Source organism: Salvelinus fontinalis, chromosome 7 (assembly GCF_029448725.1).
Source record: "Salvelinus fontinalis isolate EN_2023a chromosome 7, ASM2944872v1, whole genome shotgun sequence".
NCBI classification, from domain to species: Eukaryota; Metazoa; Chordata; class Actinopteri; order Salmoniformes; family Salmonidae; genus Salvelinus; species Salvelinus fontinalis.
The window spans coordinates 30,548,344-30,564,578 of NC_074671.1; the positions used below are offsets into that span (position 1 = coordinate 30,548,344).

A 16,235-nucleotide genomic window follows, 5' to 3' on the forward strand; every position below is an offset into this window, starting at 1 on the left:
GCTGGTTGGGTTGTGTTTCGGGGTAGGCATGGCTCTCGACCTTCGCCTCTCCCGAGTCCGTACGGGAGTTGCAGCGATGAGACAAGATTGTAACTACTACCAATTGGATACCACGAAATTGGGGAGAAAAAAGGGGTTGAAAAAAATTTATACAATTTTAAAAATTCCCAGTTTTTCCAGAAATCATGGTTGGAGGTTTCCTGGATTTCCTGCTTATTCCAGGAATTCTCCAACTGACATTTCTGCAGAACCTGAGAGTTTGTGGAAAGTTACCTGAAATTTGCGACCCTATGCTCCCTACATATGTATAACATCTACTGTAATTTCTGTTGTTGAGATTAAGTTTCTGAGACCAGACTAAAAAGGCTTTTCCCATGACCTGCTTCCCAGAAATACAAGATGAACTTTAACAAGGACACAGGTGTGATTGAGATGATCATGGAGTCTCTGCTCCCAGAGGACGAGGGAACCTTCACCTTCCAGCTGCAGGACGGCAAAGCAACCAACCAGTCCAGCCTGGTGCTGATTGGAGATGGTAGGATAAACCCAGCCTCTCATTCTCTCCTTCCTCCTATCATCTTCCGTCACTCTCTCCTCCCGCCTGTGTGCCAGTCAGTTTACGCTATCATGCCAACTCCTTGTCAGTCTTTGTCATGGCATGACAAGGACAGCAATGGAGTAGGCAAGAGCACAAACAGATCTGGGACCAGGCTATCTCTCCTCTGTTGTAAAGAAAAAACAGCCACACTATGGCTCAGAAGTTCGATCTTAACATATTTCACTAGAGGGCAGTGAAAGCTTATCATAAACTATTGTGCACACATTAATAACAAATGTACCTGATTTAAATAATATCCACGTCAATGTACAAGACACATCATAGTGACTATATTGCATGAAAGATGAATGTGATTGTACGTAAAAGTTTTGTTACCTAATCAGGAGTGATGTGTTTTTCCAGTGTTCAAGGGGCTGCAGAAGGAGTCTGCGTTCATGCGCAAGGAATGGCACAGAAAGCAAGGTATGGGATCTTTTTAAACAAAGAAAATATGTCATGAGTGGAGTAGTGATATGGTGAGATATTAGATTTATAGAACATTGTCAGAAATCATAGCAACATAATTGATCATTGAAATAATCCCACTGTCTTGTTTTTCGTAGGTCCTCACTTTGTGGAGTATCTGAGTTATGAAGTGACCCCAGAATGTTGTGTTATCCTGAAATGCAAGGTGAGAATGCCGAGGAACAGGGTTAGAGGGAACTCTTGGATAATGGATGTCACTATTAGGAAAATTATTCTTAGGTCAGCTCACACACCTCTCCAGATGACTTGTTACCCACCGGTGTGCAGTAAGGAAGTGGACCTGAACATCATATCTCTGTCTATCTCTATTTCTATCCTTTTGTCGCTATCACCCTCTGCAGGTTGGGAACATAAAGAAAGAGACTGTTGCATTGTGGTACAAGGATGGGCGTGAGGTCAAGGGAGATGAGAAACTCACCTTCACCGAGGGAGTGCTCAAACTGGAGATTGCTCAGGTGAGAGGGATTCTGCAGTTATTTCATGCACATCATACATTAGAAATATGTACAGTACCACAAGCCTCTTATGCAGCAGTATAAGACTGTACTGCACAATACCTTTCTTTAGAGGGTTATGAATATTGTTTTGCACATTACTCTAGGCTATATGAATGGCTCTTCTATACAGTACACTACATATAGGTTGTAAAATATAATATAATATTTTCAATATGCTGCACATGAATGAACATACCATATGTATTGAATGTTTTTGTAATATGTTCTACACATCATTATACAGTCAATGTGCTGTTTGTTTGCAACTGTGTATGACTGTATCATCATTGCACATCTCTGTCTATATGTTCATATATCATATATATATATGGGTTCCTCACACAACATGGATGCTATCTTCTTGCAGCAAGATGGTGGAGAAAGTTGGGCATAAGTCGGTCTGAAGGGGTTGCGACCATGTGAAAAGTTACTGTCTTAATATCGCTTTCTTAATTATATTAATCACAATTTCTCTGTCTTTTCCAGTTACAGCATCTAACCGATCCTTACTTAAATTTGTATAAAACCTCTTAAATTCTAACCCACCCATTTATTATTCTTACTAAATTACAGCATACTTTGACACGATTCAACATTTTTCCTCTAACACACCATGTCTCAACCATTGTTCTCTGTATTAAAGGTAGACTGACGTAGATGCAGAAAGGAAACTGCATAGTGGGTCAATTTCCTTAACAACTAAGAGCTGTGAAGTGCGAGGCTCAACTTCTCTGCTGTTTTGGTGCCTGGGCTACCACACTGTAAACAGAGTGAAGCGAACCCGCGCACATGCACAGATATTGTGTGTGACTGTGTGAGATTGAGGCCTTGCGTCTCACCCATCTCAATATCTGTGGTGCTGCTCGCGGCAACATCATTTCGCTGAGTCTACCCCTTTTAATGTGTTTTATCAAATCTGTTTCATGTCTTTTACAGTATATCATGTCCTTTTGTAATTCACCTGTTTTCCGCCCTACATCTGTCTACCTAGTCTTGAGCCAAACACACCACTCATCTCTGTGTGTAGTCCAACGTGCATGTCATCAGAAGTGGCACAGTGTGTGCACGTGTGACACGCATCGTGCCTTAGCGGTGCAGTATGTAAACATGTCACATGTGTCCTATTACAGCGTGATGCTCCTCCTGCAGCTGTAGCGACAGACCTAGACAATTCCCTCGAGGACCTTATCTGGAGAATACTAAAAGTTGGGATCAGCGTGATCTTTTTGTCACCTTAAGTGATCATCTTCTTGGTTTTGCTGTTTTGAGAATGCTTTTTTGCTTTTGTGTCAAATAAATGTGTGTCCTGCAGCATCCATAGCAGGGGAGAAAAGCTTGCCTTTTCGCTTGAGAGTTGAATTTTCTTCATTTACAAAAAGGATGTGTGTCTCAAACCTAGCCTTCTCTTATAGATCTCAAAGAAGGATGCCGGTGTCTATGAGATTGTTCTGAAGGATGACAGAGGGCAGGACACATCCACGTTGAATCTGACAGAACAAGGTGACTAACCCCTCAAAGCCATACCTCATTGTGTGTGCAGTAAAGCGTCAACAAGGCCTCATCATATTTACATTTCTGTCCTCCAGGTTTCAGAGACTTGATGAATGAAGTGTTCAGTAATATTGGTAAGTACATGTGTTTCACTGCAGTGGTAAACCCATTAGCTAAAGTTGAACTTGTGTTCAAAACATCCATAAAGTCTTCCTCTGTAAAGTTGATCTGTGTAACTTCGCACTCTGTTACGCCTCTGTCATGCTGCACTTTATAACGCCTTTGTAACGTTGCACTGTGTGATACTTCTGTAATGTTGTACTGTATTTATTTTATTTTATTTTTTATTTTTTTATTTTACCGTTATTTTACCAGGTAAGTTGACTGAGAACACGTTCTCATTTGCAGCAACGACCTGGGGAATAGTTACAGGGGACAGGAGGGGGATGAATGAGCCAATTGTAAACTGGGGATTATTAGGTGACCATGATGGTATGAGAGCCAGATTGGGAATTTAGCCAGGACACCGGGGTTAACACCCCTACTCTTACGATAAGTGCCATGGGATCTTTAACGACCTCAGAGAGTCAGGACACCCGTTTAACGTCCCATCCGAAAGACGGCACCCTACACAGGGCAGTGTCCCCAATCACTGCCCTGGGGCATTGGGATATTATTTTTAGACCAGAGGAAAGAGTGCCTCCTACTGGCCCTCCAACACCACTTCCAGCAGCATCTGGTCTCCCATCCAGGGACTGACCAGGACCAACCCTGCTTAGCTTCAGAAGCAAGCCAGCAGTGGTATGCAGGGTGGTATGCTGCTGACTGTTGTTGTACTGTATAACATCTCTGTGACGTTGCACTGTGGAACATCTCTGTGACGTTGCACTGTGGAACATCTCTGTAATGTTAGACTGTGTAACATCTCTGTAACGTTCCCTAGCCAACTCCTCCACTGCACTGAAGATCCAGAGCACAGACGAGGGCATCAGGCTCTACTCCTTTGTCAGTTACTACAACGAGGCGCTCCAGGTCACCTGGCACCACAAGTGTGTAGTCTCCGTGTGTGTGTGTGTGTGTGTGTGTGTGTGTGTGTGTGTGTGTGTGTGTGTGTGTGTGTGTGTGTGTGTGTGTGTGTGTGTGTGTGTGTGTGTGTGTGTGTGTGTGAATGTGTGTGTGTGTGTGAATGTTTGTGCGCACGTGTGTGCGTGCCTGAATGTGCGTGTGTGTGTTTGCGCGTGCGTGTGTGTTTGCATGTACATTCAACTGTCAGGTGTGTGTCGCCTGTGAGATGCAGCCTATATGTGTGTGTGTCAGTCAGCTGTTTTTCTCTCTAATAGGGATTCAGCGATAGCCTTCACAGACCGCATTAAGAGTGGTGTGGTGGGAGAGCAGCTGTGGCTACAGATCACAGAGCCCACAGAGAAAGACAAGGGCAAATACGCCATCGAGTTCCATGATGGAAAGGGCGGTCTGAAGAGGACTGTAGAGCTGTCTGGCCAGGGTGAGACTACGGTTGAGTTCCAAATGGCACCCTATTTCCTATATAGTGCAATCATTTTGACATCTACATGGAATTAAGCGGCTCCCGTTCCTTCACCAATGCTTTGATAGGTATACTCACCTCCTCTTTTCTTGCAGCATTTGATGACGCATATGCAGAATTCCAGAGGCTCAAGTAAGTTAGCTCAAATTAGTAGATATTTATACACCCTTTTCCCCCATTGTATTAGCCAGCTCTTCTGCATGTTGTGGATGTGGCATGCCATTAAGTACCCAGCAAACCCGGAACATTCCCAGGACATTAGCTAACATTCCCATGAAGTTCTAGTTAGGGTTTGAGCTAACATTGGGATGAAAACGTCCCACAAACATCCTAAGAATGTTTTTGATCACCAAATATTTTTTATCAGGAAATATTTGAAGTGAAATATCCTTGTAATGTTCTCCTCACAGTCACTAAAATGTTGTGCATAGCATGTGTAAAAACGACCACATAATGTTCTCATTAGGTGTGTGTGATAACACAATGTAATAACACAACGTTCCAGTAATGTTCTTAAAAACATACTGCCGCAACCAAATGAGGGAGCAATAGGAGTGGTTCTGAGCAAACATTACAGGAACGATCTGCTAATGTTGATGGATATGTTAATTAGAACACCCATAACAACAAGCAGAGAATATCTCTACAATGGTCTCATAAGGCTGTTCTGTGACATGACATGGGTTCCAAAAACATTCCCTGAACATACTTCAGCAATTATGTCTGGATTCAATTGAATAGGTTCTGAAAAAAACATTACAGAAACATTCCTAAACATCCCAAATAACATTCAGGGAACATTCCCACAAGACTTTCATCAAGTTATAGTGTGATGTTATAACATGATTGTTACGATAACGTTCCCGTCACAAACGACAGCAATTATGTCTGGATTTAATACAAGTGGTTCTGAGAAAACTGGAATGTTCTGCTAATGTTAATAGGGCCATTCCACAAAAAGAGTGCCTTTTGATATTTTAAGTAGGAATTGTGCATTAGTATTGAATTTAAAAGCCTTTTATATTAAATGAAGTGCCTTTTTAATATAGACCACATGAGGAAAAAAAAAAACCCCGCACACTGCTCTTGCTAGTATCACTGCTCTTCATTAAGCTTTACGTATCGGCCTCAAGGCCTTCGTCAGAGCTTTTGTGAGTGTTTACAATTTTCACCCTTATGTAGACATTGCTCCACCCACGTCTGTTCAATGCATCGAATGGGGTTGTAAAATAAGCAAGTGTTAACAAATATAACAATGTGTGTACATAAAACGCATTAAACAAGTCTGTAAAACCACAGTGAGGATAAGTACGTTTTCATAAATCATTGGGTACAGTGCAAGAAAAAAACGTCAGCCTAATCTAATCCAGGCTGTATCACAACCGGCCGTGATTGGGAGTCCCATAGGGCGGCGCACAATTGGCCCAATTAGGCCGTCATTGTAAATAAGAATGTTTCTTAACTGACTTGCCTAGTTAAATAAAGGTTTAATAAAAAATAAAAAATTATCTGAAGTGATACGCATTAATTCATGTTCACATTTACAATTTAACATGCATGGGCATTTCATCATTAAGACCTTTGGGGAATAATGTCTGGTGGGTGAAAATCCCAAAACATTCTCTTTTGCTCAGAGTATTATTTATATCACCTCCCCTGTCTGACATCTTGACTTTCTCAATGCCATAAAATCTAAAGGTAGAAATGTCATTAAATGTCATATAGACCACATGGAAAATTCAATAAATCAGATTTTTTTATATGAATAAAGTCTTGCTGAAGTGCCAAAGGGAATGCTGGGTAAAACCTAAATAGGATATTTCAGAAACCTTTTAAATGAAATGTTTTGCGAACTTTTAAAGAACATACAAAATATGTTCTGTTAACATTCTTGCAACATCAGAGGAATGTTCTGTGCACCCTAATAGAAACATTGTATAATCATCAGCACAACTGGACACATGTTGTGTTACGAGAACTTTTGGGGGTAATGTTCTAACACCATTCCCACAAATAAAGGAAATGTTCTGGGAACATTCACAGAACCAGTTTTGGTTTGCTGGGTACTCTGCATCAATCCTTCCTTTCATGTGATTGCTATTTTTGGTGTTCCTCTCTGTCTGCCAAGCCACTCTCTCTGTGCATGTATGTTTATATAGCAATCTCTGACGGGCTTTGACAGGCTTTGAGTAAGGGCATAGGGAAGTGGGCAGACAGATGAAGCCTTTACGTAGACACACTTCCTGGCTCCAGTCTAAATACATTCTCTGGATGTGTTTCTCTTATCTTTGTTCTTCCATTCTGTTCTGTCTCTTCCATTTTCAGAGCGGCAGCTATTGCAGAGAGAAGTAAGTACACACACACACACACACACACACACACACACACACACACACACACACACACACACACGTTATTAGATGGGGATGAGGGGGCTGCTCTCAGTATTGTAGTGGGTACTGATATTTTCAAACGGATCTGAGGTCAGTGGTCTAATTTGGTGCTCTTTGTTCCAGATCGTGCTCGCGTGGCTGGAGGCCTGCCTGATGTCGTCACCATACAGGAGTTAAAGGTAACCATGTCTGGATGGATCTGTATCTGTCTGTCTGTATATGTACTGTATGTCCATGGTCCCATACTGACATGGGACTCAGGTATTGCAGACTTGATCATGTATGACACTACTACTGCTGCATCTGAAATGGTATCCCTAGTATTCCCTATTTAGTGCACTACTTTTAATCAGAGCTATGGTCAAAAGTCATACACTATATAAGGAAGGGCTCTGGTCAAAAGTAGTATGCTATATAGGGAATAGGGTGCCAGTATAGGGTGCCATTTCGGACACACCTTATTATGTGTGATCTTGTCTCTCTCCATCAGGCCCTGAATCTGACCTGTAACATTTCGGGCGAACCCCTGCCTGAGGTCGTCTGGCTGAAGAACGAGAGGGAGATTGTGTCTGATGGCCACTACGTTATGAAGCTCGAGGCGGGCAAGTACGCCAGCTTCACCATCACCACGGTGAACACGACAGACTCGGGCAAGTACAGCATCCTGGTGAAGAACAAGTACGGAACAGAGAGCGCCGACTTCACCGTAAGTGTCTTCAGCCCCGACAGCAAGAAATAAGGGAGAAAGAAAGAAGGCCGGCAAGAAATAAGGGAGACCTCAATCTTTGCGTAAATATTATGTATAAAAATACATAGAAAAAGACAAAGAAAAAAGATGGAAGGGATACAGAGTCCTGAGCATTGGTTTGAGATGGTTTTTATGGTAGTCTATACAGTATTTAACTCTAGTTTGAAAAGGTGTATCGTTTTACTCTGAGCATGAAATGCCCAAAGGTTCAGAGAAAAATCTGAGAATAACTGTTTTAGCATTTTATCTTATAGAATTACAAAAAACATAAACACAATACTTTAGGTCCAATCATCCTTTATTTTGACACTACGATGAGTATAGTTATACATTTATAAAATTCCCCCATGTTTTACAATATTCTGCTATATTTGACTAAGTATTGACACACTAAAAAGGCATGTAAAGACAAATGTTTGTTAATTCAAATGAACTTACTGCAACAGACTTAAAACTAAAAGGTTAGCCATCTAGTATTGTCTAAAAAGGACTGTGATGCTGAAAACCTTGTTAGCTTACTCAAAGCTTATTACTGTATTTGCCATGTAAGAGTTTTAAAAAGTAAGGAAGTGAATAGATGCTCTATAAGCACGGAGAAAGATTTTTTTTTCTTCTGTTATGTGGAATTTGAACAGATCCTGTGTTTTTTCATTTTCATTCACAATCACTGTTTACTGAATATGATGTCACCACATATGTCACTCAGTAGTGTTATTACATCACTCCTTCTGCCGCTGTCGTGATTATGGCATCCCTTTCTCTGATTTATGACATCACTTCCCCTGTCACTTAGTAGTGATTATGACGTCACTTACTTTGTCACTATGCAGTGATTATGACATCCCTTCATCTGTCACTCAGTAATGATTAGGACATCACTTCCTCTGTCACTCAGTAATGATTATGACATCACTTCCTCTGCCACTATGTAGTGATTATGACATCACTTCCTCTGTCTCTCAGTAATGATTATGACATCACTTCCTCTTTCCCATGTCTCATGAGAAGGACTAATAAAATGGAGCATGTATTCCCTCACCACCTCCTCCTCTGTCTCACTGTGTTTTGTTCCCTCTGTACGGCACCCCACTCTTCACTCTCCATTCTCTTCCTCCACTCTTCACTTCCTGCTTCAGTCTCCTGTTCACCATTCTCTCCTGGTCACTTGTCTGATATTGTCTGATGGTCATCTTGTCTCCGAAGACCATGAAGGCATCTATCACCAAGGAGCAATGCAATCCCTCAGTCTGAACATACACAAGCACCTCTCCCCTTACGCAGGGGAGTCAAACTCAACTCCTTGACGACGCGCACACCTGCTGATTCTTTTTTGTGTTACCTTTTAATAAGTTGCTGATTTAGACCTGGGTCTGTGGCCCTTGGGGATTTGAGCTTGACAACCCTGCTGCTTTGTACCATATGCGTTGTCTCTCAATACACTTAACCAACTGCACTCTGTCCACACACACCTCCACTGAGCATCCTTCCTCCCATCACATTTCTCTGTACTGTGTGTTTGTAAGCACAAATCACCCTCAGACTCCCACCATGTTTTTCTTCATTAGATGTTTTCTCATCAAGGATTCACCACTAGTAGGACATTAAATTAGCTGCGTCCCAAATAGCAGCCTGTTCCCTATATAGTTCACTACTTTTAACCAGAGATCTATGGGCCCTGGACAAAAGTAGTGCAGTAAATAGGTTTATGATGTGACGTAACAGTGCACCAAGCCCTCATGATAATGGAAAGGAACATCTTATCAGCAACTCACACACACATGAGCTTGTTATTGGTGCTGAATGGGAAAAGTCTTAGTCATATATTTAGCGTGTGTGCCAGTCTGGGACACCATTTTTAGATTCACTGACTGGAAAAGATGGACATTAGACCCAGGCAATGTGATCGCAATGACATTAAAACAAACAATGGGTTAAGTCCCCAGAATATAATGAGAGTAGCCTGTCACATAACTCAAACATGTGGAGAGACCAGGAATTGGGTTAGCCAGTGGTCTGAAATAAGAATATCAGGGCCTATATTCATAGAGAGTATGAGTGCTGATTTAGAATCAGTTCCCAATCGTTCATATTCATTATAGTCTAAGAGGCTAAACTGATCTGAGATGCTTTACGAAAACAGGCCCAGGTTCAAATCACCTACAGTATCTCAAGTGTTGTATTATTCCTTTGCAGTAGGCTATTCTATGTGGTAAAACATGCTGCTCTCTGTTTTCAGACACACTAAACCGCAAAGCATTAATACAAAAAAATTGTCCATGCACAAGTAAACATGATCAATAGCTTATTACACCAGCAATAATACCATGTGATCCTGTAACAAAATTTGCTGTTGACATGTTTTTTGCAGCCCTCTTCTCAGAAGACGTTTTAGTGACGTTTAATTTGTTGGCCTATAAATCACATTAGGAAAGCTTTGCAGTCTGGTAAGTAATCTCAAATGCCAACAATGTCTTTGAAGTAGAGACCATTTTTTTTAAAGAAGGCTTGATGAAATTAAACTTTTTTATTCGCAAGACTAGTTTTAAAAGTAGCTAGGGGAATTCTGTGTGCAAATGATGTGTGTGTGCGCCTGTGTGTGCGTGCGCGTGCGTGTAAACCCTAAAACCTTTTCCATTTGCCAGTTGGCTGTAACAGAAGGCAAAGGGGACTTGGGAGTGACCTCCTATTTGACTGATGCTGATGGGAACGTGATCATTGGGTCTAAAAGCAGACCTACCACCCCAACAGAGAGGAGGAAGTCAGTCACTGGGAAGAAAATGCAAAAGAGAAAGGGTGAGGGGACAGCTGTCCACAATAATGTGTGCAAGAAAATACTTAACACAAAAAAAGCTTTTAATATGAACAAATACAAATATTAGGCTACACCTTTAATTAGGCCACACTTCTCAATGAAAAAAATATAAACTTACTACCAAGTTAAAACGGTGTACAGAGTAATTATCTAATCCATGAACCCAGATCTGGCATAAGTCTGTCACAAGAGACTAGGACTTATCTCACTTCAATGTGTCAGTTTATCACCTTCAGAAGGAGCGGATAGCATCATCATCATCTTTATCCTTTTTGAGTCAAAAGTGTAAGCACTATCACAACAAGTCATGATTGAGGTTAGGGGGAAAATCTAGTTAGGTTGATTTCTTCACCACCAAATTAGTGAAGTTGTTTTGGATGGACTTTTTGGTGATGGGAAGGGCAGTCTTGTGATTGAGTCAGTGGTTAAACATAAGTAATGTCCTTTCTCTAGAAGAAGCTTCGTGAATTTCTTCACCTGTGTGTGTTTCCTTAGATTCCGTAATCCTCCAGAAGCCACCAGAGGAAAACGAGGGGAAGAAGAAAGAAGAAAAGAAGATGGAGGACAAAACTGATGCTTTGCCAAAAACCACAGACAAGAAAAAGGCTGCCCCTGCTGTTGCAAGCAGGGTCGGCAAGCAGGAGACCCTGCAGCAGCCCACAACTACAGCAGATGAGGTGAAGCCAGATGATGTCCCCACATCTGAGAAACCACAGATTAACAAGGGAAAAAACGATCAAGACGAGTGATGATCAGAAAGTTGGTTACATAAGTGAAATAGTTAGTTTGGAGTTTGATGTGGTTTACACGTCTTGCATGACTGATGTGTGTCTTTCAGCATCACTGAAACAACACTGGAATACTTGTTTTTCTCCCAACATTGTAATTCACTCATCCTTTTCTTTAAAGGCCCAGTGCTGTCAAAATGTCCACTAATGAAACTAACACTCAAAAAATTTGATCTGTGTAATTTCCTGATAGTTTCTGTTAGAAAACACAATCTACACAGGACTTTCTAATCAGCAGCTTTGAATGAGCAGGCATTTCGGCTTTCCATTGTGACATCCACATGCGGTAAATTTAATAGAGCAGTAACAAAGAGAATTCCAAACCTCCCTGCCAATAACAGCTAGTTTTCAGTTTTCCCCTCCCCCCTCAGACCACCCCCAGGCAGTCCTAGCGAAATTCTTGCTTGAGAAATATACTGAACAAAAATATAAATGCAACATGTATAGTGTTGGTCCCATGTTTCATGAGCTGAAAAAAAGCTCCCAGTAATTGTACATATGCACAAAAATCATATTTCTATCAAATGTTGTGCACAAATGTGTTTACATCCCTGTTAGTGAGCATTTCTCCTTGGCCACAATAATCCATCCAACTGACAGGTGTGGCATATCAAGAAGCTGATTAAACAGCATGATCATTACACAGGTGCACCTTGTGCTGGGGACAATAAAAGGCCACTCTAAAATGCCACAGATCTGTCAAGTTTTGAGGGAGCAATCTGACTGTAGGAATGTCCATCAGAGCTGTTGCCAGAGAATTGAATGTTAATTTGTCTACCATAAGAAACCTCCAATGTCATTTTAGAGAATTTGGACAGCTGATGAAACTGAGGAGTATTTCTGTCTGTAAAAAAGCCCTTTTGTGGGGAAAAACCTGTTCTCGTTGGCTAGGCCTGGCTCCCCAGTGGGTGGGCCTGGCTCCCAAGTGGGTGGGCCTATGCCCTCCCAGGCCCACCCATTGCTGCACTCCTGCCCAGTCATGTGAAATCCATAGATTAGGGCCTAATTAATTCATTTCAATTGAATATGAACTGTAAATCAGTACAATTTTTTAAATTGTTTAATGTTGAGTTTATATTTTTGTTCAGTATAATTTCTTTGCTGAATGGAAATATTTTACAGTTAAGTACTTAATTGTTACCCAGAAATTATTTGATATTGATATAAAAACGGCTGCATTTGGCCTTTAAGAGCAGGAAGATTAAAATACAGAGTAAAGGAATGTAAAGGCATAATTTGCATAGTCTTCAAATCTTTAACCTTTGGTGGTGTTATTGCTTGCATTTTTTTTGCCTTCAAGATTGATTATAATGCAGTAATAGGCCACTTTAAGACACCTGAGATTGGGAATGACATATGTAAAACAGGAGTATGTGTATTGAGGGATACACAACTGACCGACTTTTGAACAAACATTAATTTCTCATGCACAGCCCTTATATAAATCAACGTCACCAAAGGAATGATATGGGTCTATACGCAAGAGAGGAAGTGAGGGACAAACGAAACGTGAATACCTGAAGTTAACCAGAGCAGAGTAAAATCACAGCAAGGTCAAATATTAGAACATGTCACTCAGTTCACCCAATTAGCTCGGAAGCAACATCCAAATGGAACAGAGAATTAGACCACCAAATAAAATGTTCATCATTTTATTTTTGTTTATTTTTATTTAAATTAATATCACTTGATGAATGAACGCTTGTAATTCATACACGATTATCGAGGAGATTGCGTGGGCCACTTCTCTTCACTGGTATAATTGTTTGAATTGCGCATTTCTCTGCATTGAAAACAATGAGTCATGTTATGTTTGGTAGCCTGTAGGCCTGCACAATATGGTGTGATAATAATGAAAAAGAATACAAGGTTAGATTGTAAAAGCGCGTCTGTGTGTAATTTCTCAAATTGATACATTGTACGGGTAAAATGCCAGTAGATGGAAACTGTTACATTGTATCACGTGAAAGCACCGTTTGCTTGGTCATATGGTTAGATCACAGCGCCGCCGCGAGATGAGCCAACTACGTCGAGGCTCGAGTTGAGGTGAACTGCCACCGGCTGCCAAATGACTGTCTGCAAACGGTATGTATTCAAGTACTAGGCTACTCTCGCCGGTAAAGTTGATAAGCTGCAGTTCTCTGCGAACAGTAGGTTTAAACAGTAGGTTTTTCATTGAGCCTTCAGTGCGAATCTCACGTTTGACTGGGCTAGCTATATGTAACGTTAGCTTAGGCGACACAGTAACGTTATCGGGTTTAGCCTTACCTAACGCAGCAGGCATACGACAAACTGTTACTGTAAGAAGCTAGGTCTAGCTAGTATAAATAACGTTTTTTTTAAAGACTTCTGATGAGCAGCTTAGTTGTCGCTCATCAAGCTCTAAATTGTAGGGTGATTAAATATACATACATACATACACATATTTATACATACACCGTTCTTTAGGTTAGGATTGCCTCTAGTTTGTCTGACGTTATGGATGCAAAGAGTGGCTAGGGTGGCAATGGATTATAGCATACTTTCAGTAAATGTTTATAGCCACAGCTACAATATCACACAATCTTACTCACAAAGCTTAGTAGACATACAACGTTGCTTGCTTTTACTTAAGAAATGTTTGTCTTGAATGACAATTTGGCATTGAAGACAAACCCATTGAAATGTAACTTAACCCTTGAATTGAAGAATTCGCACTCTAACATCTAGGCTACTTGCAGCCAAATGTCATGTCATGGGGTGCATTTGCTCTATAGTCTATTGTTTACTTTTTTGTTGGTGACCCACTGTGGTTAACAAAGTACTAAATTGTCATACTTGAGTAAAAGTAAAGATACCTTAAACAGCAAATGACACAAGTAAAAGTGAAAGTCACCCAGTAAAATACTACTTTAGTAAAAGTGTAATGTACTTAAGTATTAAAAGTAAAGGTATAAACCATTTCAAATTCCTTATATTAAGCAAATCATACAGCACAATGTAATTTTTTTATTTGTATTGACAGATAGACAGGGGCACAGACATCATTTACAAACAAAGGGAAGGGAAGGGGGATACCTAGTCAGTTGTACAACTGAATGCCTTCAACTGAAATGTGTCTTCGGCATTTAACCAAACCCCTCTAAATCAGAAAGATGCGGGGTGCTGCCTTAATGCATTTGTGTCTAGTGAAGAAAAAAAACATGTAGTGAGTCCGCCAGATCAGAAGCAGTAGGGATGACCAGGGATGTTCTCTTGATAAGTGTTTTCCTGTCAACATGTTTTCCTGTCAACATTTTCCTGTCAACATGTACGAGTACTTTTGGGTGTCAGAGAAAATGTGTGGAGTAAAAAGTACATTATTTTCTTTAGGAATGTAGTGAAGTGAAAGCAAAAGTTGTCAAAAATATAAATAGTAAAGTAAAGTACAGATACCCCCCAAAACTACTTAAGTAGTACTTGAAAGTATTTTTACTTAAGTACTTTATACCACTGGTGACCCACTATTTGATGTTGTGCACATGTTGACTTTAAAACGACTTAATCCCAGCTCATGGCATGTTTTGCCATAGGATTGGCTCCTGAACTGAACACACAATCTTTGCAAAGCACATTGCTAGGCACTTTGATGTGGAGCAGTACACAAATGTCAAGAAAAGCCAGATATGCACTTTAATCTTGTAAATAAGATTACCGCTAGCCAAGGTGCTCTCTAACCATCTTAGTGGCCAATGAGTCAAGGATGATAACAGGTCTTCTACAGCGACGCCTGTCGATAAGGCAGAGCAAACTTGTCTTTACCCTCAGTGTCTAGCTGTAACTGAATAGTATATGCTGTATGTGTCTGGATGTAAGATAACAGTATTATTAATGTGTTAATTACACTATTAGGTATAAAACACCATAAATGCCCAATAGAGTACAGTAGAAGGAGCTTATTGTTGTTGACAGCAACAGACCCCTAAGCAGTGCAGTAAGCAAGTTCTGATCCACAAATAAGGATATAGTCCCATGGGTCCAATAACAAAAATACCTCCACATGCAAGTGACACATTCAAAATGAAAGCAAAACCATATCTGGTGTCTGTATGTGCCATTCTAAAGTTCAAATTAACTGAGCTCTGCAAGGCAATGTAGTGGTTTCCTTTTGTGGCTGCATGAAAAAGTTAGTCAGTTTCCTCAGCAAATTTGATTTGATGTGTGCTTTACTGAAATTCTACATACTGTAACTGGCTCATACTTCTTACTGCATTATTAGATCACAAACCCAATAGGCTATATGTTTCCATGTAGGCCTAGATATGTACAGTCAGTTTAATAGTTGTGTGCTAAACCAGCCATTTTTCTGTCTAAATTAGTCAATGTGAGTGTAGTAGGTTACATGCAGGTCTCTGACCTAGACCTAATGGACGTGTAGCCAGCGGAATCCTCCAGAGTTATAACATGGCTGACATGTCATCTGAACTTCTTTGGAAATTTCTGCTTTGTCCATGAAAAGAGTTTGCCACTGCAGCTTTGATTCAAACAGGCCATGGCAGGGCAAACTACGCATCATGGGGCATATTTTACATTAATTACCAATCTGATTTAACTGAAAACAGAGAATAATTTATTTGATCTTAACCACAAGTTATGAAGAAAATAACATCCAATGACATTTAGACCTAGCATCTTTTGCTCGTTTTTCTGAATTGTACTGTTTTGCCATGTTGCTAAAGGGTGTAATTTAATTTAGTATGACCTTACACACAAGTCTGATGAATTTCTTCAAAGACTCTTGTTTCATACAATTTAGGTCTCCTAAAGGTTGTTTATGAGTCTTCGCACATTTTGACATTTTGCTTTCTAGTGCCTGCTTTGAGCTCACCATGGTGGGTCAAAGCCCTCAAATGGGTAT

General features: G+C 40.5%; 2 protein-coding genes across 8 annotated transcripts in view; both read left to right on the forward strand.

Moving 5' to 3' along the window:
- LOC129859385 (myomesin-1-like) overlaps positions 1–13,242 on the forward strand; it is a 36,778-nt gene extending 23,536 nt beyond the window's left edge. For 4 of the 7 annotated variants that reach the window (XM_055929105.1, XM_055929106.1, XM_055929107.1 and 1 more), the window contains 14 exons: positions 391–535; positions 962–1,021; positions 1,162–1,229; positions 1,426–1,539; positions 2,994–3,081; positions 3,168–3,206; positions 4,016–4,121; positions 4,413–4,576; positions 4,714–4,750; positions 6,944–6,966; positions 7,135–7,190; positions 7,502–7,717; positions 10,402–10,552; positions 11,067–13,242. In XM_055929105.1, the coding sequence (XP_055785080.1) occupies positions 391–535; positions 962–1,021; positions 1,162–1,229; positions 1,426–1,539; positions 2,994–3,081; positions 3,168–3,206; positions 4,016–4,121; positions 4,413–4,576; positions 4,714–4,750; positions 6,944–6,966; positions 7,135–7,190; positions 7,502–7,717; positions 10,402–10,552; positions 11,067–11,320 (1,521 nt within the window). In that variant the 3' untranslated portion in view covers positions 11,321–13,242. Of the gene's footprint in view, positions 1–390; positions 536–961; positions 1,022–1,161; positions 1,230–1,425; positions 1,540–2,993; positions 3,082–3,167; positions 3,207–4,015; positions 4,122–4,412; positions 4,577–4,713; positions 4,751–6,943; positions 6,967–7,134; positions 7,191–7,501; positions 8,806–10,401; positions 10,553–11,066 lie in introns of those variants that run through there. The other 3 variants (XM_055929108.1, XM_055929110.1, XM_055929111.1) reach the window with 1 other exon arrangement.
- A 98-nt stretch (positions 13,243–13,340) lies between these two features.
- Positions 13,341–16,235, forward strand: part of LOC129859387 (phosphatidate phosphatase LPIN2-like) — a 49,699-nt gene continuing 46,804 nt past the window's right edge. Inside the window, exon 1 of the mRNA XM_055929114.1 lies at positions 13,341–13,444. The gene's annotated coding sequence lies outside the window, so the exon portion shown is untranslated. The remainder of the gene's footprint in view (positions 13,445–16,235) is intronic.